This window comes from Brassica napus, chromosome A10 (genome assembly GCF_020379485.1).
Source record: "Brassica napus cultivar Da-Ae chromosome A10, Da-Ae, whole genome shotgun sequence".
Taxonomy (NCBI): domain Eukaryota; kingdom Viridiplantae; phylum Streptophyta; class Magnoliopsida; order Brassicales; family Brassicaceae; genus Brassica; species Brassica napus.
Window position 1 is genome coordinate 970,951 of NC_063443.1, and position 22,182 is coordinate 993,132.

The 22,182-nt window shown below is 36.7% G+C and overlaps 5 protein-coding genes across 18 annotated transcripts; 4 read left to right on the top strand and 1 right to left on the bottom strand.

Annotated features, from left to right (window-relative positions):
• Nucleotides 1–74: 74 nt before the first annotated feature.
• Nucleotides 75–2,517, top strand: LOC125579330. 14 transcript variants are annotated; one of them, XM_048743358.1, is made up of 7 exons: nt 217–314; nt 457–470; nt 567–632; nt 704–857; nt 935–1,581; nt 1,658–1,831; nt 1,904–2,517. In XM_048743358.1, the coding sequence occupies exons 3-7, from the start codon at nt 585–587 to the stop codon at nt 2,033–2,035; spliced, it is 1,155 nt and encodes a 384-aa protein (XP_048599315.1). In that variant the 5' UTR covers nt 217–314; nt 457–470; nt 567–584; the 3' UTR covers nt 2,036–2,517. The 14 variants fall into 14 exon arrangements, with proteins under 14 accessions (XP_048599311.1, XP_048599319.1, XP_048599312.1 ...); XM_048743364.1 differs by having other exon boundaries at nt 233–314; nt 440–470; nt 938–1,581; XM_048743357.1 differs by having other exon boundaries at nt 238–314; nt 440–470.
• A 6,507-nt stretch (nt 2,518–9,024) lies between these two features.
• Nucleotides 9,025–11,584, top strand: LOC106380371 (putative F-box protein At4g17200). The gene has a single exon (XM_013820134.3). It carries the CDS (start codon nt 9,126–9,128, stop codon nt 10,368–10,370), a length of 1,245 nt encoding a protein of 414 aa, XP_013675588.2. The 5' UTR covers nt 9,025–9,125; the 3' UTR covers nt 10,371–11,584.
• Nucleotides 11,585–12,555: 971 nt separating this feature from the next.
• LOC125579333 (cysteine--tRNA ligase-like) lies at nt 12,556–18,258 on the bottom strand. Its single transcript, XM_048743368.1, has one exon. It carries the CDS (start codon nt 15,930–15,932, stop codon nt 13,221–13,223), a length of 2,712 nt encoding a protein of 903 aa, XP_048599325.1. The 5' UTR covers nt 15,933–18,258; the 3' UTR covers nt 12,556–13,220.
• LOC125579261 (ABC transporter F family member 4-like) lies at nt 17,608–19,243 on the top strand. Its single transcript, XM_048743234.1, has 4 exons — nt 17,608–17,622; nt 18,244–18,465; nt 18,591–18,795; nt 18,884–19,243. The coding sequence occupies exons 1-4, from the start codon at nt 17,608–17,610 to the stop codon at nt 18,985–18,987; spliced, it is 546 nt and encodes a 181-aa protein (XP_048599191.1). The 3' UTR covers nt 18,988–19,243.
• A 376-nt stretch (nt 19,244–19,619) lies between these two features.
• LOC125579262 lies at nt 19,620–21,086 on the top strand. Its single transcript, XM_048743235.1, has one exon. The coding sequence runs from the start codon at nt 19,620–19,622 to the stop codon at nt 21,084–21,086; it is 1,467 nt and encodes a 488-aa protein (XP_048599192.1).
• Nucleotides 21,087–22,182: the final 1,096 nt, after the last annotated feature.

Below are 22,182 nucleotides of genomic sequence, written 5' to 3' on the forward strand. Positions count from 1 at the left end.
AAGAGAAGCCAATAATGAAAATTAAATGTTTGTCCAAGAAAAAGAGTTATCTCCATTGGTTGTTGTTGTATGGACCTAAACCTTCGCCGAGAAACCCCACGCGAGTGAGTCAAAGTCAATGTACTGACCAAAATACCCTCGAGTATGCTTCAAAATTACGCATCAACCCACACAGGACCGACCTAGTCCTCTGTTTTTTTCTTTTTCTTTTCCTTCATAATTACGAGAAAAGCACACTGACTTGTTCTCCTTGTGCTATCTATCTGCTTCGTTCGTCTCTGGAAACCACACAAAACAATCGAGGAAATTGAATCGTACGTCGGTTTCTAAATTTAGTTTCCCTGTTTGTGTGTGTGTGTGTGTTTGACGTATTTGTTTGATCGTTTCATGATCCACTCGATTCTGGACGTCTAAATTTATCTCCTTTTCATGAATCGAGATCTTTGTAATCCTTAGGTGATACCAAAGTTGTGAGTTTTAGTGTGTTTTTTTCTCTCTCTCTCTGCATATCTAGTGAACTTGATAAAGTTTAACCCTTTAACCCTTCTTGTTTTTTTTTTCTGCAGAGCTTACTTACTTCACTGATGGGCTTCACTTCTGTTTATCGATCTCTTACGCAGATATTTCCTCAGGTAAAAAAAAAAAGATTTTTTTTATGTTTTGTAAAATCTTATCGAAGGCTACAAAATGTTTCCACTTGCAGGTTGATGCACGAATGTTGAGAGCTGTTGCAATTGAACATCCCAAGGATCCTGATGAGGCTGCTTCTGTGGTTCTCTCTGAGATTCTTCCTTCCTTGCCCACTGATTCTACTCAGTCTCTGAGCAAGTCATCTCCAAGTATTCCAGAGCGTGAAGGTACATCTTTAGCCCTTGAAAAAATTAATCTTGCTGCTGCTCTGGCTTGTTGATAAGATGCTTTGTTTAAATTGCAGTAGAACGTGATTTGGAAGATGTTGTTTCTAAGTACCACCACGACGGTTTGCTTGTAGCTTCTGCTTCAAAGTCCACCAGCGTCTATTCTTCTTCTTCTTCAGAAACTATCCCCTTGGTTACTGGTCGTGGCCATGACGATACCAGTGCTCCAAGTACGCTACCAAATGTTGGTCCTGGTGTTGTTTGCCACAAAGATGTGGAAAGTGAGGAGCAAGTCCAATCTTTAGGAAAGGCTCCAGGACAAGAGCTTGGCAGCTATGATTTCTTTGGAAAGTGTTTTGATGTTCCGATCCTCCCACCACCACAAATTGACTTGTTGCACGTGACAGAGGATGATCTTGCCTCAGTTTTCCCTGCTGTCCCACGAGACGGCGTCGAATCGACTAGAGATTTTTGGCAAAAGCTTGGTTTTCATATGACTTGGAATCAAGCTGAAGATTCAATCACTAGCATTGGTTCACTGAACGCTGCAGAGAAGGGATCATGTTTTCAAGTGGGGACTGGGAGTACACATGATCAGTCGTCAAAGAGTTCAGTGACAAGTGTAAATGGAGATGCTGAAGTAGGTGGTGCATTTAGCTCATCAACTCATGGATGTAGTGTTGATCACCTTGAAGAGATTATCGAATACTCCAAAACTAACAAGGTACTGACACTCTTTAAGCCTGTGATTGATACTGATTACTGAGACATGATTCTTTTTTCATTGTTCAATGATGTAGAAAACCTTGCTTGCTCTGATGGACTCGGTTACGAGTCTGATGAAAGAAGTTGAACTTGAAGAGAAGGATGCGGAGAAGTCAGAGTTAGAAGCTGCTAGGGGAGGTTTGGATACTCTTGAAAAGGTTGAGGAGTTCAAGAAGATGCTGAAACATGCCAAGGAAGCCAATGACATTGTAAGGCTTTTATATTACCTTTGCTGATTTTTTTTTTGGGTAATGAAAACTAATTTGCTATGATGTTTGCAGAATGCTGGAGAAGTATATGGAGAGAAGTCAATTTTGGCAACTGAAGCAAAAGAGCTTGAAAACCGATTGCTCAACTTATCAGAAGAACGAAACAAATCTCTTGCTGTCCTTGATGAGGAGAAATCTCTGTAATATGTCAAGATGTGAAGCTGTTGAAAGAAAAATTTGACAACAGAGTGTCAATACCAAAAAAAGCAGCCACCTCAAGCCTGACTAGTTCATGCGGATCATCTGTGAGGAGCTTGGTGCTCGAGACTCTTGCTGAGCCGTTGAATGGAATGCTTGAAACCTCCTCAAGCAATAACAAGATCCCAGAAGAGGAAGAAGCATCTTCCACCATGAACAAATTGAAAAATGATTGTAGAGAGCTTCTTGAAGATGGTTGGGACATCTTTGACAAGGAGATTGAACTTTAAGGTGGGGTTGGTGGCTTGGTTCTGAAGGAACGTACATATAGGGTTGGTATTGATATAGAAAACGCTATAACTTGAAAGAATAAAATGGATTTGCGACCATATTTGGATCAGGGATTGTATAAGAGCTATGGATTCTCTATGTGGTTGAAACTCAAACCAGATCACTTATCAGCTATGGTATATAGTTTTTTCTTAGTATTTCAACTCTCATTGTGGTGGTTTGTACAAAGAGAAAAAACTAGCATAGCACCAAACCAAGTTTTTGTTCTTAAATTAGCATTCAAAGCTCAAAATCACAAAAATAAGTTTTATTAAAGAGGTAAATATACACTTATACCTTTGGGTTAATTAATCCAAACCTTAGAGTTAAGAGTTAAGGGCTGAGGTTTTAGAATTAGGGTTTAAAATTTTATAAAAAATAAATACAAAAATAAAAAATAAAATTTTAAAAACAGTTTCAAAAAATATTTTTTAACTATAAAAAGAAAATTTGAAAAAAAAATAAAAAAAAATTTCAAAAAAAAAATTATAAAAATTTCGAATCTGAAAACATATAATCTGAATCTATAAATTTTTTTTTTCATTTTTTTTTTATTTTTTATTTTATTTTTGTTTGTTTATTTAATTTTAAACCAAGGGTATTAGTGATATTTTACCTTTTAATGAATGTCATTTTTGTGACTTTTTCCTTTTATTGCTATTTTTGATACATAAACTTCAAAAGGTGCTATTATTGACAATTGCACTAATAAAAACAAGAATTAATTAACACTCTAAATAAGGTATATTTGTTTATATTATAAATAATGATTTCCTCGGAGTACCATCATTCTGGACAAAACTTAGGTTCACCCCCTTGTGAACCTTTAAATTCACCCCACCCTTTACGACCAATCAAATTTTCACAAAGATTATTAATTAAAAAACATTAAATTAAATAAAAAAATAGTTACAAAAAATAAAAATACTAATTTTAACGACGCTAACGCTTCCACCAAAACCCTAAACCCTAAATTTTAAATTCTAAACCCTATACCGTAAATTCTAAACCTAAATCCAAACCCCTAAACCCAAACCCTATACCCTAAACCCTAATCATAGACCCTAAACCCAAACTCTATACCCTAAACCCTAATCCTAAATTATATACCTTAAACCAAAAAAATAGACTATAAACCTAAACCTTAAACCCTATACCCTAAACCCAAGTCTTAGACCCTAAACCTAAACCGTAAACCTTAACCCAAACCCTATAGCATCTAAGTTTGGGGTTTGGGTTTAGGGTTTACCGTTTGGGTTTTAAGTCTAGGATTTGGGTTTAGGATATAGGTTTTGGGTTTAGGATTTACGGTTTGGGTTTAGGATTTACCGTTAAATTTTTGGGTTTAGGATATATAATTTGAGTTTAAGGTTTACGGTTTGGGTTTAGGGTCTACGACTTGGGTTTAGGGTATAAAGTTTAGGTTTATAGTCTAGTTTTTGGGTTTAGGGTATATAATTTGAGTTTAGGGTATATGATTAGGGTTTATGGTATAGTGTTTGGGTTTAGGGGTTTGGATTTGGGTTTAGAATTTATGGTATAGAGTTTAGAATTTAAGATTTAGGGTTTAGGGTTTCGCTGGAAGCGTTAGCGTCGTTAAAATTAGCATTTTTATTTTTTGTAGCTATTTTTTGTTTAATTTAATATTTTTAATTAATAATCTATGTGGAAATTTGATTGGTCCTAAAGGGTGAGGTGAATTTAAAGGTTCACCCTAGGGGGTGTGGGAACCGAAATTCGAACTGTCGATTTCCGTTTAAATAAGGAAACTAGGAAAACTATAATTTCCCAGAGGACCCAGATATCTGCTAATACCACACGTCAAGCAATCAGAACACGAGAATAACAACGACAAAAATAAGAAATCGAAAAGAGAGCAAAGTAGATCTTATTCCGAATCTGCGTATGATTGTTTACAACAAGGTATAAGCCTGGGCTCGAGAGCTGTCGGCGAGATTCCTAGTTCTAGCAACCCTAAGAAGGCTAAACCTAATTGAGTCGCAGCTCGAAATAACAAAAACGGAAAATTGCCTAAATTGCTCTAAGTGCTAAGTTTGCTCTGAAAAATCGTCCTCCACGCTCCTCGCCTAGAACTCCTTATATACTAGCTCCAAGGTCGGTTTACGCTTTTACTATTCTGCCCTTAAGCCGTCATAGCATAAAAATGGAGATATTCCATTTTTTCCGATCTTCACAATTATCTTCAAAACTTCCGTATTTATCCGCGGAAACTTGACATTTAACCTTCCTTGTGGACCAAGCGTAAACCGTGATGTGGTTTACGAGCTTTTGGTTAAGAAATCGTAGGATGGGCCTCGAGTCGTGTTTTAGGTCTCTTTGGGCCGTCTTCCGACTCAAAGCGTTTACTACGATTTCTTTCGATAAGGAACGAACTTTCCGCGGTATTAATCCGCAAAGTTTGATCGATGATTTAGAATAGCGAAAAAACTAGACTGAGCTCGCTACGGTCTTCGGGAGATAGCATTGAAGGTTTGACGAGAGTGCATGGACTGGTGTCATCTCGATGTTTCGGAAGAGCTCGGTTGCTACGCAGCGACCGAACTTTGGCTCGAGCCCGGTCGCTACGTAGCGACCGAGCGAGACGGACGCTCGGTCGCTACCGAGCTTTGGTTCAAGCTCGGTAGCTACGTAGCGACTGAAAAATATAATTCCGTCGTGACCGTTTTTGACCCCAACATGGGGTGAACCTAAGTTCTGTCCATTCTTTTAATGAACACTTATTTTAATATTCCATTTTTTTTCAAGAATTATTTGATTGGCTTTGAAAATTAACGGCTTAATCATCTTCATTAATGGTGATTAAAATTTAAATAATGTAAGAACGAATATACAAAGTTGAGGAGAACGACAAAAGTATCTCATACATATTATATCTGGTAACTATTGTACTTATTGTGTGTTTAGTAAGTGTCTAACAATAACAATGTCTGAGCCAGCGTTCATATAAAACCACCGCCCTTTTGATTCACGCGACTTGATGTCAATCCGTTGCGTGCCATCACCATCGCCCATTGTCGCAGCCTTACCGTCAGGGATCTATCACCTTTCACGTGTAGTCATCTCGTACCAGGTCCGTAACACGACGAATGTGATCAAAGTCGGGAGGGAGAGAAGACAAATAGAATTGGATCCACAGTCTCACCACACAACCACCCCCATCGTTAACGTGGGTCACTGGAGGAGCGGTACATGTAACCGGAGAGTCGTGCAGTGATCAACGGAGATTGTACCAGCCACCGTGATCCAAGCCGTGTAGCTACGTGTTATCTTCCTTGTTACTTTCGGTACAAGCAATATCTGCAGCATATAACCCTAATTGTATCTTGTGCATGATGAAATCTTGTAATTAGGTGTGGCTTGTGCGACAAGTAATCATTTGAAAGTTTAGACCGAGTCTCATTGGACGAGTTATTTCCAGTTTCGAGCGTTTCCTATTCTACTTCCAATGGTAAACTTGAAATTCTCACATCCTTTATATACTAAAGCGCAAGTCGCCTAACGAATCAGATTTTGACACATGGAAAATGTTTTTGAAAAACCAGAAAATAATTAATTCAAGAACAAAAAATATTTTGATCCCTAATTTTCGGCAATATTTTCAGAATATTTCAGTCCACGTTCCAAATTAACTGATCACGATCTCTAACTGTTTGTTTTCTTATACGATTTTTTGTCTGCAAACTTATGCTCTGTTATTTCTTTTGTTCTTCTCAATCTTCTCCATTATCAAAGAAGCAAAACAACAATTTTTTTCTTCTTTCCTAAATTTCAATTTTGATCTCGATCAGTTCCTTCATCGCCTGGATTAATACTTAAAGTTCAGCATAGACAAGTTTTTAGATTGATAGGGATTGTGGCGGTGGAGTTTAAAATGACGTCTGAAAGAGATTGACACTGGTACTGTGATTTTGGAGAGATTTGGAGAACAAAATTTTGTTGAGGAGCTTCCAGAATTTGCAGGTATTAATGGTGGTGTGTGTACGTTCATATGAATTTTTTTTTCGAAAAAGGCTGAGTAAAAAATATAGCAGAAAGATTTGTATTGTTTAGTTTTGAAATTATTTAGTTTCAGGCTTTGCATTCTTAACGGAATTGTATTTCAAAGCAAATAAATAGTGATTGACTGATGTGGAAAAGAGAAGAAAATCTAATACTACCCAGAAAGTCTATCACCAAAAATGGAATTACAGGTATAAATGCTGTATTTTACTGACTTTTTGAACATGAAGAAGCATCATATTCTGTTTGGTTTCTTTCATATTGATATTTTTTTTTATTTTTGTTCTGGCAAAGATAAATAAGAGTTATGATGATAACATCTTATAATACTTCCCGTGATTTATGTTTAAATGCTATCTGAATAGCAAACTCACCATTCTAACATAATAAGTTAATTATTTAATTTTCCCCTACGAAGTAGGGGTAGAATACTAGTCTTTATATAATCACCAAAACAAAAAATATCATTTATTACACTAAAATAATAAACTAAAATCTATTGCAATGCATAATATATAGTATAATAGAATCATACAAGCTTTACTACATTTAAAATAAATAATAAAGCCAATTAAAAGATAAATGAGATCTTCTAGATACTCTGCATTATTATCACTAGGAGTGGGTGTTTGGGTACCCATTCGGATTCGGTATGTAACTATTCGAATTTCAGATATTCCGATTCAAAGATTTCAGCTCCATTTGGATATTTCTAAATTTTGGTTTTGGTTTGGTTCGGATTTTTGCGGGTTCGGTTCGGGTTTGAATAACCTATTTAAATTATTTTAAAATTTTTAAAATTCATTATATGCTTAAAATTTCTCAAAATCTATATACAAAAAATAATATATTACTTATAAATTTCTCAAAATCAAAAATTAATGATTGAGTATAAAAGTTGAATGAAGCATGGCTGAAGCGCATTCCATGTATGGTTTTGATCACAAATTTATTTAGTTTTGGCAAATTTAATGTAGAAATCAATAGACTTGTTTATTATTTTGACCACAATTTACTGTATTTAATAAAATTTGAATAGTTTTAGAAAACCGTTACAAACCATTTAAATCCAAAAATATAATCTTAACCGTAACCACCTAAACAAAAGTCAGTTTGTAACATTTAAATTCTAAACCCCCAAAAAAAAGATTATACAAAAGTTACCTACATTCTTTTGGTTAGAGCGATTCGAAAATCTTGTAATTTTGTTGATGTCTCATGTCATTACATATTTGGTTGATCAATAACGTTTTGTCTAAGAATATTCAAGAATTTTTTTTCACGAACCAACACTAACTATAAACATGTTTGAAAACTCAAACTACATCAGTTCAATTATTTAATAAGAAGCTTAAATCAAAACAATGCTCCATACCCAACCCAGCGCAAACTCCTTGATATTGTTATCCTCGTTGCCATAGTGAAGTCTGCATAGAACCCAGGACCAAGAGCTCCACCAACAGTGAAAACATAAGCAGACTGTCTCTATAGACTCACTAATGTCTACTTTTTCTCTATACAGAGCTTCTAAAGCACAATGTTCCATGATACGACATCTTTATCCTCAACGCTCTCGAACACCGTAACAGAATCAACCAGTTGTCCGAGCTTTGAGTACATGTCAACAAGCGCAGGATTGGATATGGTTCCTGTCTCAGGGGAAGAAGAAGAGAAGACCAAAGCACAAACCTCGGATTTAGGGTTTCTATTCAGCAATGGATAGTGGCCGCCGGAAATTGTTAGTGAAAACCGAGATTCACACAAATCGACAACAATCGAAGGTGTTGGTGATGAATCGTGTGAACCCTAAAAAAAATTCTAAAAGGTTATTTGGTTTTTCACATCCATTTTAACGTGTGTACAAAATATAGAATTAGTGTAGTAATTAGTTAAAATATAAGAGTCAATCTAAGTAATCTATACTATTATTTGCGAAGTAAATTTTCGCAACGGAGCTCCCACATTAAAAGTTAGAGTGGTTAATATCGATTATACCCTTAATGAATTAAATATATAAATTAGTAACAAATAAAAACGAAATTTTAATTAATTTGATTAGATAATTGATTAATATTAAGAATAGTAACAATTATCCAAAATCTGAAAATATAATTAAAAAGAAGATAATTTCTGTATATATTGTATTGTTATCTGTAAAAGTATTTTAGTAAAACTTAAAAATATAAATTATATAATTAAATATTAATCTATACTATTATTTGCGAAGTAATTTTTCGCAACGGAGCTCCCACGTTAAAAGTTAGAGTGGTTAATATCGATTATACCCTTAATGAATTAAATATATAAATTAGTAACAAATAAAAACGAAATTTTAATTAATTTGATTAGATAATTGATTAATATTAAGAATAGTAAGAATTATCCAAAATCTGAAAATATAATTAAAAAGAAGATAATTTCTGTATATATTGTATTGTTATCTGTAAAAGTATTTTAGTAAAACTTAAAAATATAAATTATATAATTAAATATTAATCAAATAAAAATTTTAATTATATAATTAAAATATAATATTGAGTTATTTTAATAATGAATATAGTGTACAAAGAACTTTTCCAAAATTTATGAAAATGTTTAAGCTCGCATCGCGGGCAAAACACCTAGTTTTCTCTATAAAATATACTAAAAATATAGTTTTCAATATCTACATAATTTGATATATATTGTTGGGTCGGTGATTAAACCGTTTTTGTGTAACACGTATATATATAACAAGCATAACCTAATGTGTGGTATATGTCACTCATCTATAAGCAAGCGTGAAAAATTTAGAACCCTAACTAATTTCGCCACCTGTTTCAAACAATTAATGACGACGGTCTCTGATCTTTCCAGATATTTGATCGGGGAGATACTCTCTAAAGTTCCGATTACATGTGTTGGAAAAGTAAGATGCACATGCAAACGATGGAATGCTTCATCGAGACATAGGATAGTTGGTAAAACAGTAGCTAGGCAGTTTATGGGGTTCATGATGATGGATTTTAAGGTTTGTTCCATTAGAATCGATCTCAATGGAATAGTAAAGGACGAGGAAGGCTCTGGTCCAGTATCTATAAAACTGATTGATAATCTCAATAAAATCGAGATAATTAAAGTGTTTCACTGCGACGGCTTGTTGTTATGCACGACCCGAGACAACACAAGGCTATTGGTTTGGAACCCGTATCTAGGGCAAATGAAGTGGATCGAGCCCAAAAAAGCTTACCACAGATTGGACAGGTATGCTCTGGGGTATGATACAAACAAGAAATCCTACAAAATATTGAGGTTTGTGGATGATGCCTACTGGCCCACACCCCTTTTTGAGTTTGAAATCTACGATACGAACTCTAACTTGTGGAGGGCTCTTGATGTCACTCCCGACTGGGATATCGAGTATTTTCGACCCGGCTTGACAGTGAAGGGAAACACTTACTTTTTCGCTAAACAAAAAATAATATTAGACGAAGGTGAAGCAGACGGAGATGTAGATGATTTCTTGGTCTCTTTTGATTTTACCAAAGAGAGATTTGGACCACATCTGCACGTGCCGTTTCACTCTCGTCTCGACGAAGACACCGTGGTTCTATCGAGTGTCGGAGAAGAGAAGCTTGCAGCGTTATATCAATGCATGGATAGAAATATGATGGAGATATGGGTTACCACTAAGACTGAGCCCCACGTGGTGTCGTGGAGCAACCTGTACTTCTTAGCAGTTGATAAGATGGTCCCTCTCTTTAGTGGAAGTTTCTTCATTGACGAGGAAAAGAAACTCGCACTGGCTTTCACTTTAGACACACTTGGTCGCTACAAAAGGGCTTACATCATTGGAGAGGATGGGTATTTTAAACAAGTGGATCTCGGAGAAGCTGTTGTGATTCCTGATGACGACGGCTATCCCTACTGTTTCCCACTTGTGTGCTCTTACGTGCCAAGTTTAGTGCAAATCAACCAAGGCCTAGTTCTATCGGGAAAAAGGGAAGAATGACAAGTTATTGGTGAATTACTTTTTATTTGTTTCCTCCATATAATCTCTTTTTCGTTTTCTTTGCCTTTTGTCACCTTCTTTGAACGAGACTTATTTTTATTTTTTTTTCTATTTATCATTTTATTACTCAAAAGCTCTGTCTATCGTATTTGAAGTCTTGACCATGTATTGATCACAAAACCCTCTTAATTTTATTGTGATTTTATGTATGGTGTCACATGTTCCAGCCAAATTAAATCTGGATTTACCAAGTTGATTAAGAAAGGTTTAAAACACCACCATAGATAAAATGTCTAACTGAAAACACATATAAATACATGATTTAATAAATGTATTTTTTATTATATAATTGTCTTTTTAATTCTTGAATTAGTAAATGTAAGATAGGTTTAAAACACTATGGAAGAATACTGCCATAAATTGGTTTAGCCTTTGGATAGGATGAAGCTAACAAAACAAACAAAGTAACACACACCAAAATCAGAACCATTAGAGCATCATTAACCCTACAAATTCATTTGGGGCTCTTAATAAGTTTTTTAGTAATATTTGGTAATTAAGAACTTTAGTTAAGAGACCCTTAAATTTTGTGTTCCAATGGGAGTTCTTCATTAGAGGTTCTTAAAAAAAAATTATGAAACATTGTGATGAGAAGATAAACTTAATTAGGCTATCTTAAAAAAACAAAATTATGAAACATTGTGATGAAAAGATAAACATTGGACTCAACAAGTCAGCTAACCAAACTTTCAACCTACTGATTTTCCTGTTCTTTAAGCTATCCCAGACACTGCTTTACACAACTAGCAACTGAACAATCACACACCTGTCTCATCAGTTACATCAAAGAGAACAAAAGAGATGAGACTGACCGTGCTTCAATAGACTGATGTCCTTGTCCACTTCAGAAACTGAACCATCATCTTCTAGTTCTACCTTCGAGTATGAGAGTTTGCCTAGTGATGAGAAGCAGAACGTACCTTCTTCCTGTTTGCCAGCAGCTATATTCTGAATAAACACAACACAGAAATTAAGCCTTTGTATTAAACACAACACAACAGAGAAAATAACAACAAACAAGAACAAGAAACAGAAGCTATGGTACTACTCTTTTCATGCTTTAGCATGACTGTTAATTTGAGGACATTAATACCAAAACCAGATGAGTGGAGAGATAGTGCACGATCAAATAATAAAACTCAATGCAACACTAAAAAGAGAAAAATACTAGAATAGCACCAAACCAAGTTTTTGTTCCCAAAGTAGCACTCAAGGCTCAAAGTCACAAAAATAGGTTTCATTAAAAAGGTAAATATACACGTATACCCCTTGGGTTAATTAATCCAAACCTTAGGGTTTAGAGTTAAGGGGTGGGGTTTTGGAATTAGAGTTTAAAATTTTATAAAAAATAAATACTAAAATAAAAATAAAAATTTTTAAAACAGTTTCAAAAAGTATTTTTAAATTATAAAAAGAAATTTTGAAAAAAAAATAAAAAAAAAATTTTTCAAAAAAAAAATTATAAAAATTTCGAATCTGAAAACATATAATCTGAAACTATAAATTTTTTATTTTTTTTTATTTATTTTTTTTTATTTTTGTTTGTTTATTTAATTTCAAACCAAGAGTATTAAGGATATTTTACCCTTTAATGAATGTCATTTTTGTGACTTTCTCCTTCTAGTGCTATTTTTGAGACATAAACTTCAAAATGTGCTATTATTGACAATTGCCCCACTAAAAACCCAGATTTTTCATCTTGTTTCTACCAAAAACGTGAGGGTGCTTCAGAGAAAGAGCATCCACTTCGTCCTCACTCAATCCAGCACTCCTTTAATTGAGATCACAGGCTTCTCTAAATCAAAACTAATAACATCAAGATTTCGTAGAATCAAAAGAGCAGCTTCCTTTTTCCCAATACCAAATCTACAAAAATAATCAGTCTTGTTCACAAGAGCTTCTTCTGAACATTCCATTAACAATGATCTGTTTCTACCCGTCATATAGTTTCAATATTATTGTATAAACTCACAAAATCATTAAGAATAACTCAATTCTTATTAGCTTACGAAAACTCTCTCAAAAACTTAAGCTCTCACAAAGATCTCTCTCTCAATTCATAAGTAATGCCACACATTGGCATCTCCTTATATAGAGATATCAATTTCCTAATCTCATTAGCTTATCTTATTTAGATAACTCCTAAACAAGTATATTTCCTATTTCTTTCACATTCCAAATACTTTTAGGATAGCTTGTTCCACAAGCTTTCTTCAAGCTTACTTTCAACATTCTCCCCCTTAAGCTTGAACACATCCTAGACTCAAGTTTCTGCTCCTTAACCTTGCACTTGTTCACCTCCCAGTCCTTTTCAATGTAGGGAGCCATCATTTTCAACTCGTCACGAGCATAACGGAGCATCAAGACTGGTGCCATTATATAAGTAGGATCTTTAGGTGAAGCAGTAATGTAATAGAGATAACCAGTGAGAGTGGTAGTAATTGTGGCTACAAATGCGACCATTCCACGAGAATCTGAGATGAGATCTGTGTCTCGTAGGAAGATATCAGCTAGTGTACCATGAAACCTAGAGTGATAGAAGAGTTCCTTGTAGAAAGCCTTCTCTGAGTCATCACGACCATTTACAACTCTAGTTACGTTATCCTCTTTCTTCTCATGTTCATACCCTTCTTCTGTCTTGCTATTATCATCCTCAACCAAGCCAAGTTTTCTCCTTTTATGTTCAATCTCCCGGAGAGCACGGGCACGTCGAGCTTCTAAGGCCTTAAGCTCATGTTCTTCGAGAGGCCAGTCACTGACGATACATGGGACTTTCTCTACTCTAGTTTTTCAGTTATGGCCGAGCTTCTTAGCATACTTTTTCTTCTTCTTGTGGTACTCTTCTGTTGATAGCTTCATTGACTTAGCTTCTTTCTTCATCTCCTCGATTATGTCCTCTTCGGTTTCGTATGCTTTCTCTATTGATACTAAATCCAAGGCATAGGATTTTGTTCCATTTTCTTGCTTCTGCTGCTCACTATCTGATTGTGACACATCGGATGCGGTACCTTTTAGTGTCACCAAGCTGTGTTTCGCTTCCATTACAGCAGATTTTACTTCCTTTTTTAGAGCATTAATGGGATTTGTGAGATCTTGTAGTTTCTTTTCCAGGATAGCCTTTACTGTAGATAAACTCTCACGCTCAATCCTAATCTTCTCAAACTCTTCTAGAGTTGTCTCAATCATCTTCTCTGATTTTGAAACATCTGCCTTCAGATCCTCTCCATGTCTCTTTTCCTCATCAAGTGCATCATTCAAGTTTTCTCTCTCGAGCTCAACATGCTCAAGCATCCTTATCTCTCCAACTTTACATTGAAGCTTCTCACTGGTCTCGACACGCACTAGCTCATCAATCTTTCGAATCAGCTCAACTCGCCTTTTCTCCTCTTGCAACAAATGCTCCTCAAGTTCAATCTTCTCCCGAGACAACTTGCCAATCGACTTCTCCTTATCCAAGCATTGCACATAGAACATTTCCATCTGTTTCTCAACTGAAACCTTTTCATTCATTAACCTCTCGAGCTCAGATTCCTTGACCATCTTCTCTTTCCCTATTGCATCAATCTGTACCACCATTGCCTTCTCTTTCTCAATAAACTCATAAAGATTCTTCTTTGATTTCGCCATCTTGTCGTTATGGATAGTTACATGCCTATTATGCAACCAGTAACTCATGCCACCATCATCACATACAGAACATGTCTGAGCGAGCTTGTTTTCATGGTGTGGGAATTTCAAATCTGCACCACCACCATGAACTACGAAACTCGGAGACAGATAATGAGCACTCACGACACTGCTCTCGATGTGCCATCTTGGTTTTACTCGTTGACCCCACGAGCTTTCCCAATTAGGTTTTGCAGCTTTCCATAATGTAAAAACAGCAGGTTTACGCTTTCTAGGATCAACCTCAATTTGCTCGCCACCCCATTTATGTTCCAGCAGTTGACACGACAATTTACCATAGTCTGTAAATTTCTCGACAGATAAGAACACATCTTCTCGTTTCACAGCATACCCCAAGCCTTTCTCGATAATGTTGTCAATATAGATTATAATATCATCAATATGGCTGCGGAGATAATACTCGTCTGTGGGAGGTAGGCACTGAATAGCTTCCATATCCACCCAATACTCCTTGCAAAAACGTTTACTCAAATCTAACGGCTTCTCTCCATTCTCATTAGCATGTTTGATTATCTTGTCATCAACATCTGTGAAAATCCTGACGTAATTAACTTCGTAACCCAATTGCTTCAAGTATCTGTATAGGACGTCGAAGAAAACGGCAGCGCGGTTATGGCCGATGTGTCTCAAATCGTAGGCTGTCATTCCACAGACATACATTCTGACTTTGCCGGGATTGATCATGAGCTCAAGATTGATTGGATTCAAAACTTCCTTCTGCTGCGTCATCGTGTTGTAGAGCTTCAATTCTATCTTTTGTTTTGAACCATTCGACTCCATCTTCTTGTCCTCCATGTCTCTCACAGCTTTCTCTTCCTTCGTAAAACTCTCCATAGTATCATTCATTTTGACTAAGAGCTTCTCTAACTCCTCGATTTCCCCTCTCTGGTAACTCTTTACAATCTCTATCTTATTCTCAACACCCAAAAGCACTTTGATTTCTCTCTTCCTCTTTCTCTTCTTCTTTCTGAATATGAGCATCCACTTTCTGTCTAACCTTTGCCGAGTGTGTACCCAGTGACAGTTCCCTTTACTCCACTCCAACCAACTCTTTCTTTGTCTCTTGGTTGTGTTCTCCATTTGTATCCCCAACATGTCTGAGTTATCACTCTCTTTGTGGCTTAAAAACTCTACCAACTGATCTTCAATATCACTAAAGAGCTTTTTTAATCTCTTCTTCTTCTTTGTTACTTTCTTTCTTCTCTTGAGAATTTTCTCGAACACTTGGCAGGCACCACTATCCATCTCTGTCTTTGAGCTGTTATCCTCATCGAACAAAAGGGTTTCAGTCTCTGGATCATCCTTCTCCTGCACCATCACTGGATAAGCTAGAATCAACATATCACTCTTCACATATTGAATCAGCTGATTTGAGTACATAATTAGATCATCCCCTCCGTCATCGCTCTCGACCTGTTTTACGTCATCTGATTCCAATGTCTTCTCCTCCTGAGACTTCTTTATCCTCTTTTCTTTTCCAATGTCTTCTCCTCCTGAGACTTCTTTATCCTCTTTTCTTTTCCATCTTTGTTCAAAACGATTACTTATCTCTTTCAAAATATCCATAAATCTGGACTGTTCCAGTTGCTCCTTCTCTTCCTTTGCGGATGTATTGAACCGATTGAGTAATCTGACTTTCAAATCACCCCAGCTACTAAACCCATATTGTGAAATTTCATCTCCATACCACGACAGAGCATGACCTTCATTAAACCCATACATAAACTTTCGTGTTTTGAAAACGGTGAAGTTGTGAGCTGCAACCAACACGTCAATCCACTCAACCCACCTCTCCGGATCTTCACCGTAAAACATCAAAACATCAATCGTTCCCAAGCTCGTCACAAGCTCTGATACCAAATATAGTTTCAATATTATTGTATAAACTCACAAGATCATTAAGAATAACTCAATTCTTATTAGCTTAAGAAAACTCTCTCAAAAGCTTAAGCTCTCACAAAGATCTCTCTCTCAATTCGTAAGTAATGCCACACATTGGCATCTCCTTATATAGAGATATCAATTTCCTAATCTCATTAGCTTAACTTATTTAGATAACTCCTAAACTAGTATATTTCCTATTTCTTTCACATTCCAAATACTTTTAGGATAGCTTGTTCCACAAGCTTTCTTCAAGCTTACTTTCAACACGTCAACTCCCACATCTCCTCACTCTCAAACCCCAAATCGTAAAATACCCTAACCTTCCTACCAAAGGCGTACCAAGACTCCACATTCTCTTCAACAACATCCTCTGAACCAAACTCCTCAAACAATCTCCTCAGCTTAACAAACAAACAACCAATCTCCACACCACCACGCAGAACACTCGGAAACGCTAAACAAACACCACCCATAGCCACAGTACCAAACCCCACACCATTCAAACTACCCAGCACCAAACCAATCTCATCCTCACTCAATGTGTGTTTCTTATTTTTGTATTATGTTTTAGTGATTAGTGATCTGAGTTAAGAGTAGAGGATGTATGTTTTATATATGCGAGAGAGATCTTATATATTTTGAATGTTTATAATATACATTAAATCTAACAATCAGTAATATATTTAGGTATATAAATCTATTTCGGATACATTCAGATACCCAAAATACTTCAGTTTGGGTCTGTTTCAGTTCTTTAGATACCAAAAATATGAACCCGTACAAATACTTAATCAGTTTCCGTTCGGGTCCGTTGTTACCTTTTTGATCGGTTCTTTCAGTTCTTCGGATTTGGGTTTTTAGCCCAGCTCTAATTATCAAAATAAATTAAAGTTTACAACTCATAGCATTTGTTTTAATTTATCTAATAATGATTTAATAATAATTAAGGGGTTTATTTAAAATATTTATTGTGATTAAAATTTATACTATCACACACACATAAATATAACAAACACAAATTAATTGTAAACTTTTATGATTAGAAAAAAAATTATTATATTATTTAAATAAATATACGATATGAGAGAATATTTATGATGGGAAGTTGACTCAGATATTATATATTTTAGGACTGATGACCAGAACCATACAAATCTTTTTTTATTACTGTTATTTTTTAAATGCCAAGCGTGCCCTTTATCCACGTTATGAGAAAAAATGTATTTACGAGAATGCCATTACTTTTTAACGCCACGTAAGCAAAAATCCGGCGACACGTAGGAATACGCTTCCGTGTTTTCATTAAGTCAGCCGTAAAAGAATACGTCTTTCGTTACGGCTAGTATATGTATAAGTTTCGGCTAACTTATAATAAAATAGTTGACTTAGTAAAATAGGCTGATTTAAGACGATAAGTAAATCACGCGTAAGAGTTGAGTTATATGAATCTAGTTGAGTTATTGGACAACGGCTGACTTACGTACTGACGTTACGGCTGACTTAATCATCGATGGATTGATTTCTAGAAAATTTGGTTGAGTCGTAGTAAAGACACGACTCAGTTATATACCCACGGCTGAGTTAATGAACACCGAATGGCTGAGTTATGGGATGTTTGACGGTGAGTTATTTTAAATCAGTCGAAACTGGATGGTTTAACATGAAACTCAGCTATATTGTGGTTGAGTTATTAGCGAAAGATTAATTACTAGAATAATACTCCCTCCGTTTCATAATAGATGATGTTATTCCTTGGTGCACAAAGATTAAGAAATTTACTTTTCTCTAAAAAGTAGTTTTAAAAATATAATTTAAAAATCATTCAACCAATTACAGAAATGACTACAACATCTAATTGGTTACACAGTTTTCAATAAAGTTAAAAATAACATAAAAATATCAAAACATCATCTATTTTGAAACAACAAAAATCTTCTAAAACATCATCTATTATGAAACAGAGGGAGTATTGTTTTACGGCTGAATTGTTAAACGATATGGCTGGCTTATTGTCATTCATCCTATTTACAGCTGGGTTATCGAAAAAGATTAATTACTGAACTAGTATCCACGTTTCGGCTGTCTTTTTACTTTTTCCATTTGCTCATGTTGAAGCTCATATCAATCTGCAAATTTATACTGTGCTATAAAAGCTGGTGGTTCATGTAGTTTCGTTTTGAGGAATAAGTTAACTTCAAAGTTTTCACTGAATTTTCCCCCTTTCATTATCTTACGTGGCTAGGTTGAGGTTAACCTTGGTGAGGGAAAAGAGGATGTCACGTCCAACGGTGGAGATTCTAGTCTGAAAGTGTTGCCTCCGTGGATGATTAAGCAAGGAATGAATCTGACGGAGGAGCAAAGAGGAGAGATGAGACATGAAGCAAAAGTTGATGTTGGCTCATCGAAACTTTCAGATGACAAGAAGTCAGCCATGGAAAGTGGCGATGCTAAAGATTTGTTGAAGGTCTGTTTATTGCTTTTAGGGATATTCTTTGCGTCTATTTTAATTTCCACAGTAGCATCTTCCGGATCGTGTTTCCAGAATCTTGATACATTTTTTTTATTTTTGTTGTCATTTTAAAAATTCAGGATGAGTATTTCAAAGCTTACTACGCTGCTCTGATACAGCAGCAGCAAGAGCTAGCACAGAAGCAGAGACAAGAAGAATCTGGAGGCGAAGTAGTAGCCCCTGACAGTGAGTTGGCTTCGACATCCTCAGATCGTCAGGTTGGTATGAAGTCCAAACGCGAAGAGGAAGAAGATGAATGGGAAGAAGAAGTGGCTCCAGTTCCAGGTAAGTACAATAAAATTCATATAGTATCTAGTTGGTTGATCATATTATTAAAACAAACAAATTACTACTAAACATGTAAAAAATGCAGTTGCAGGAAATGGAAACTACAAGGTGGACTTGAATGTGGAAGCAGCAGAGGCTTCAGGTGGGGAAGAAGAAGAGGAAGAAGACATCGACTGGGAAGAAGGCTGAATAGGAAAGGGATCAACCATCATTGCTCATTCAATAAGGTCTCGATTGTGAACTGTGTCTTGTGCGCTGCTATAAGAAGGTGGTAACTTAGTAATTGGGGAATCGTGTGATGTTATCATCATCATATACACCAAATATAACTCGTCGATTCAGACTAAACAAAAAGGTTGATTGATGCATCTGATGAAACAAAAATAGTTTTGACGACACATACCAGTGTGTTCGGTTATAAAAGTTCCAAGTAGTTTCAAATTTATCCTTTATAATATCGTAAAAATGATAAATCTAATGATAATCAACCAGAATAGATTTTAAAAATGAACATAGAAGAAGAGAAGCCAATAATACGTTGGAAAAAGTCGAGAAGTTTTTTTCTCTCAAGTAACCCCGAGTGGGATCGAGTTTTATTCAACGGGTAAAAGAGTTTAGCGCATCGAGCAGTGTGTTTTTGAAGGTCTAAACACGTTTCATTTAAGTTTGGCAACCACTTTTCTTGGTTTTGGGGCTGTTTTGGTTTTTTTTTCCAACAAGATAAGGTGTTTCTGTTACAACTGTTCTTGAGAAGTTAAGAGAATTTAAAGACCAAAGTGTTTGAAATCGAGTTATTTCTCCTATCTGGAAGCATTTAAGCCATGTCGTTGGCAATGGATAGAGCATTGATGGCACTGTCACTAGATGAAGAAGATACCCCTTTCGAGATGCCAGATCTCCCGGGATTTAGCTCAGCGGAAGAGAACAAGCTCAGTCTGATGGGAAGGCTGCTTAACCCCGACCGTCAGAAAATGTCCACCCTCATCATTCAGTTGCCCCGTAAGTGGCAGAAGGAAGGTCGTGTCAGAGGTATAGTCCTCTCTCGTGAGAGATTCCAGTTCATTTTCAACTCTGAACATGATCTACAAGACGTCCTTGACAAAGGAGTTCAAACCCATAACGAATGGGCTATCGTTCTGGAGAGATGGACGGAAAACCCACCGGAGGATTTCCTGCAATACATACCGTTGTGGGTTAGGATTAGCAACATCCCGGTGAACTACTACACGGTTGAGGCTCTAACCACCCTGGGTGACTTTGTCGGTAAAGTCGACCTGGTGGCTTATGACCCTACGAAGCCAATAACTCAAGAATATGTTCGAGTTCATGTGAAGTTTAACGTAGCTCACCCGCTCAGGATGTCAAAGGTGCTCACTTTTAAAGGGAAATCGGCCACCATTCATTTTAATTATGAAAACATTCAGAAGAGATGCTTCACTTGCCACAGACTCAACCATGAGAAGGACCTTTGTCCTTTGGAGATAAGGAAAAGGCAAGAAGCAGCAGAGCTGAGAAGGAGCAAAGTGGTCTCAAACCCTACGGTTAGGAAGCCAGTTCTTGCCGATGATGATCCCCTAAAAGGAGTGTTGTCTGAGTATCAAGTTGGCATAAACCCTGCAAATGGAAGACCAAGAATTGCAAAGGAAGTGTTGGAAGAGATGAGAAGATACCTGATAGCAGATACGGGGGAGGATCGAGTGATCAAAGAGTACAAAGTTAAAAAATCTGTCAGTGTGGCTGAGAGTGACCCAATAGCTCAAAAGCTAGTCCTCCAACTGGAAGCACCTCCTCTGGTCACTAAAGAGCTCAACAAGGGAAAGGGACTGGTGTTTGACTACTCTAAAAAAGATGCATACCGCTCAGAGCCTGAGAAGATCTCCTCGGAGGGGAAGCTGATGGCGGGTGCTATCACAGCCTATCATCATTCTGCTAGAAGCGAACCAGAAGCCCCCAGGGGTTTAATCCAAGATGAGAGTGATGGAAGCTTTTCCTCTTTTTGTCCTAACTATCCAACGGGTTTCAGTTCTGGATTCTGTGAGTCTGGTTCTGCCGGGATAGTGGGGAAAAAACAGTACCAGAGGAAAAGACCCCCTAGAGCGAGAAGGGCCCAAAGGAAACTAAGCGAAGAAGAAAGGAATCTACTTCTAAGCGAAAACAAGAGAGAGGGCAAGCAGGAGGTTGGAAGTAAGAAACGTAAATGCCTAAGGGAAGAGGAGGAATGCAGTACCACAAACAAGGCACCATGCCTTAAGGCGATCCCAAGTGAGGGATTGCCCAATGCCCAATGAGCATATGGAGCTGGAATTGTCAGGGCTTGGGGCGGCCTCAAGACTTGACGATTCAGAGACTGCGGGAGATGCGTCAACACCATTTCCCGGAGATTTTATTTCTAATGGAAACCAAAAATTGTCGGAATGTAGTAGTAGATTTACAAGTTTGGTTGGGATATGACCGGATTCATGTTGAAAACCCAAGAGGCCTCAGTGGTGGCTTGGCTATTTTGTGGAAGAAGTCTATTAATATAGAATTCAAATTTTCCGATAAGAACATGATTGACTGTCTGGTTCAGTTTGGGGATCTCTCCTTTTTTCTCTCATGTATTTACGGAGAACCTTCAACTGATGGTAGGAGTGTTGTTTGGGAACGTCTCAACCGCATTGGGGTCACCAGGAAGGAACCTTGGTGCCTAGTTGGGGATTTTAACGAACTTCGGAACAATAGTGAAAAAATCAGGAGGCCCTCGAAGATCTTTAGAATCCTTCCTCCCCTTTGTCTCGATGCTGGAACTTTGTGATATGGAGGAACTAGTTTCCAAAGGAGACAGATTCACTTGGAGTGGAAGACGAGGAGATCATTGGGTGCGATGCTGTTTGGATAGGTGTTTTGGAAATAAAGAATGGTTTAAGGTTTTCCCAACCTCTAACCAAACCTTTATGGACAAAAGAGGCTCTGACCACAGACCGGTGTGGGTCAAACTACGTGCGGTGCAAGAAAGATATAGAGGGCAATTCCGTTTTGATAAAAAGTTATTGCTAAGTGTGGAGGTTAAAAGAGAGATTGAAACATCTTGGAAGAACTCCAGAGGAAACAGCTCAGTCTCTTCAAAGATTCAGAAGTGCAGACAGGCGATGAGTTTGTGGAAAAAGAAGCGCATTTTTAATGCCAAAGACAAAATCAACCTGCTGCAGACCAGGCTGGAATGGTTTGAATCAAAACCTTACCAGTGCAGATTTATGGTTAATAAGATCAAAAGGGAACTCATCATAGCCTACAAAGAAGAGGAGATGCATTGGAGACAAAAAAGCAGGGACAAGTGGCTATATAGAGGTGACAGGAACTCAAAATTCTTCCACCACTCTGTAAAGGATAGAAGAGCAAAGAACC

Excerpts from the sequence above, each read along its gene's own strand:
- LOC125579330 (XM_048743354.1), top strand. The coding sequence starts at position 585 with ATGGGCTTCACTTCTGTTTATCGATCTCTTACGCAGATATTTCCTCAG. Across the intron at positions 633-703 it reads TTACGCAGATATTTCCTCAG|GTTGATGCACGAATGTTGAG; the intron begins GTAAAAAAAAAA and ends TTCCACTTGCAG. Across the intron at positions 858-934 it reads AAGTATTCCAGAGCGTGAAG|TAGAACGTGATTTGGAAGAT; the intron begins GTACATCTTTAG and ends TTTAAATTGCAG.
- LOC106380371 (XM_013820134.3), top strand. The coding sequence starts at position 9,126 with ATGTGTGGTATATGTCACTCATCTATAAGCAAGCGTGAAAAATTTAGA.
- LOC125579333 (XM_048743368.1), bottom strand. The coding sequence starts at position 15,932 with ATGTTTTACGGTGAAGATCCGGAGAGGTGGGTTGAGTGGATTGACGTG.
- LOC125579261 (XM_048743234.1), top strand. Across the intron at positions 18,466-18,590 it reads ATGCTAAAGATTTGTTGAAG|GATGAGTATTTCAAAGCTTA; the intron begins GTCTGTTTATTG and ends TTAAAAATTCAG. Across the intron at positions 18,796-18,883 it reads AGAAGTGGCTCCAGTTCCAG|TTGCAGGAAATGGAAACTAC; the intron begins GTAAGTACAATA and ends TAAAAAATGCAG.
- LOC125579262 (XM_048743235.1), top strand. The coding sequence starts at position 19,620 with ATGTCGTTGGCAATGGATAGAGCATTGATGGCACTGTCACTAGATGAA.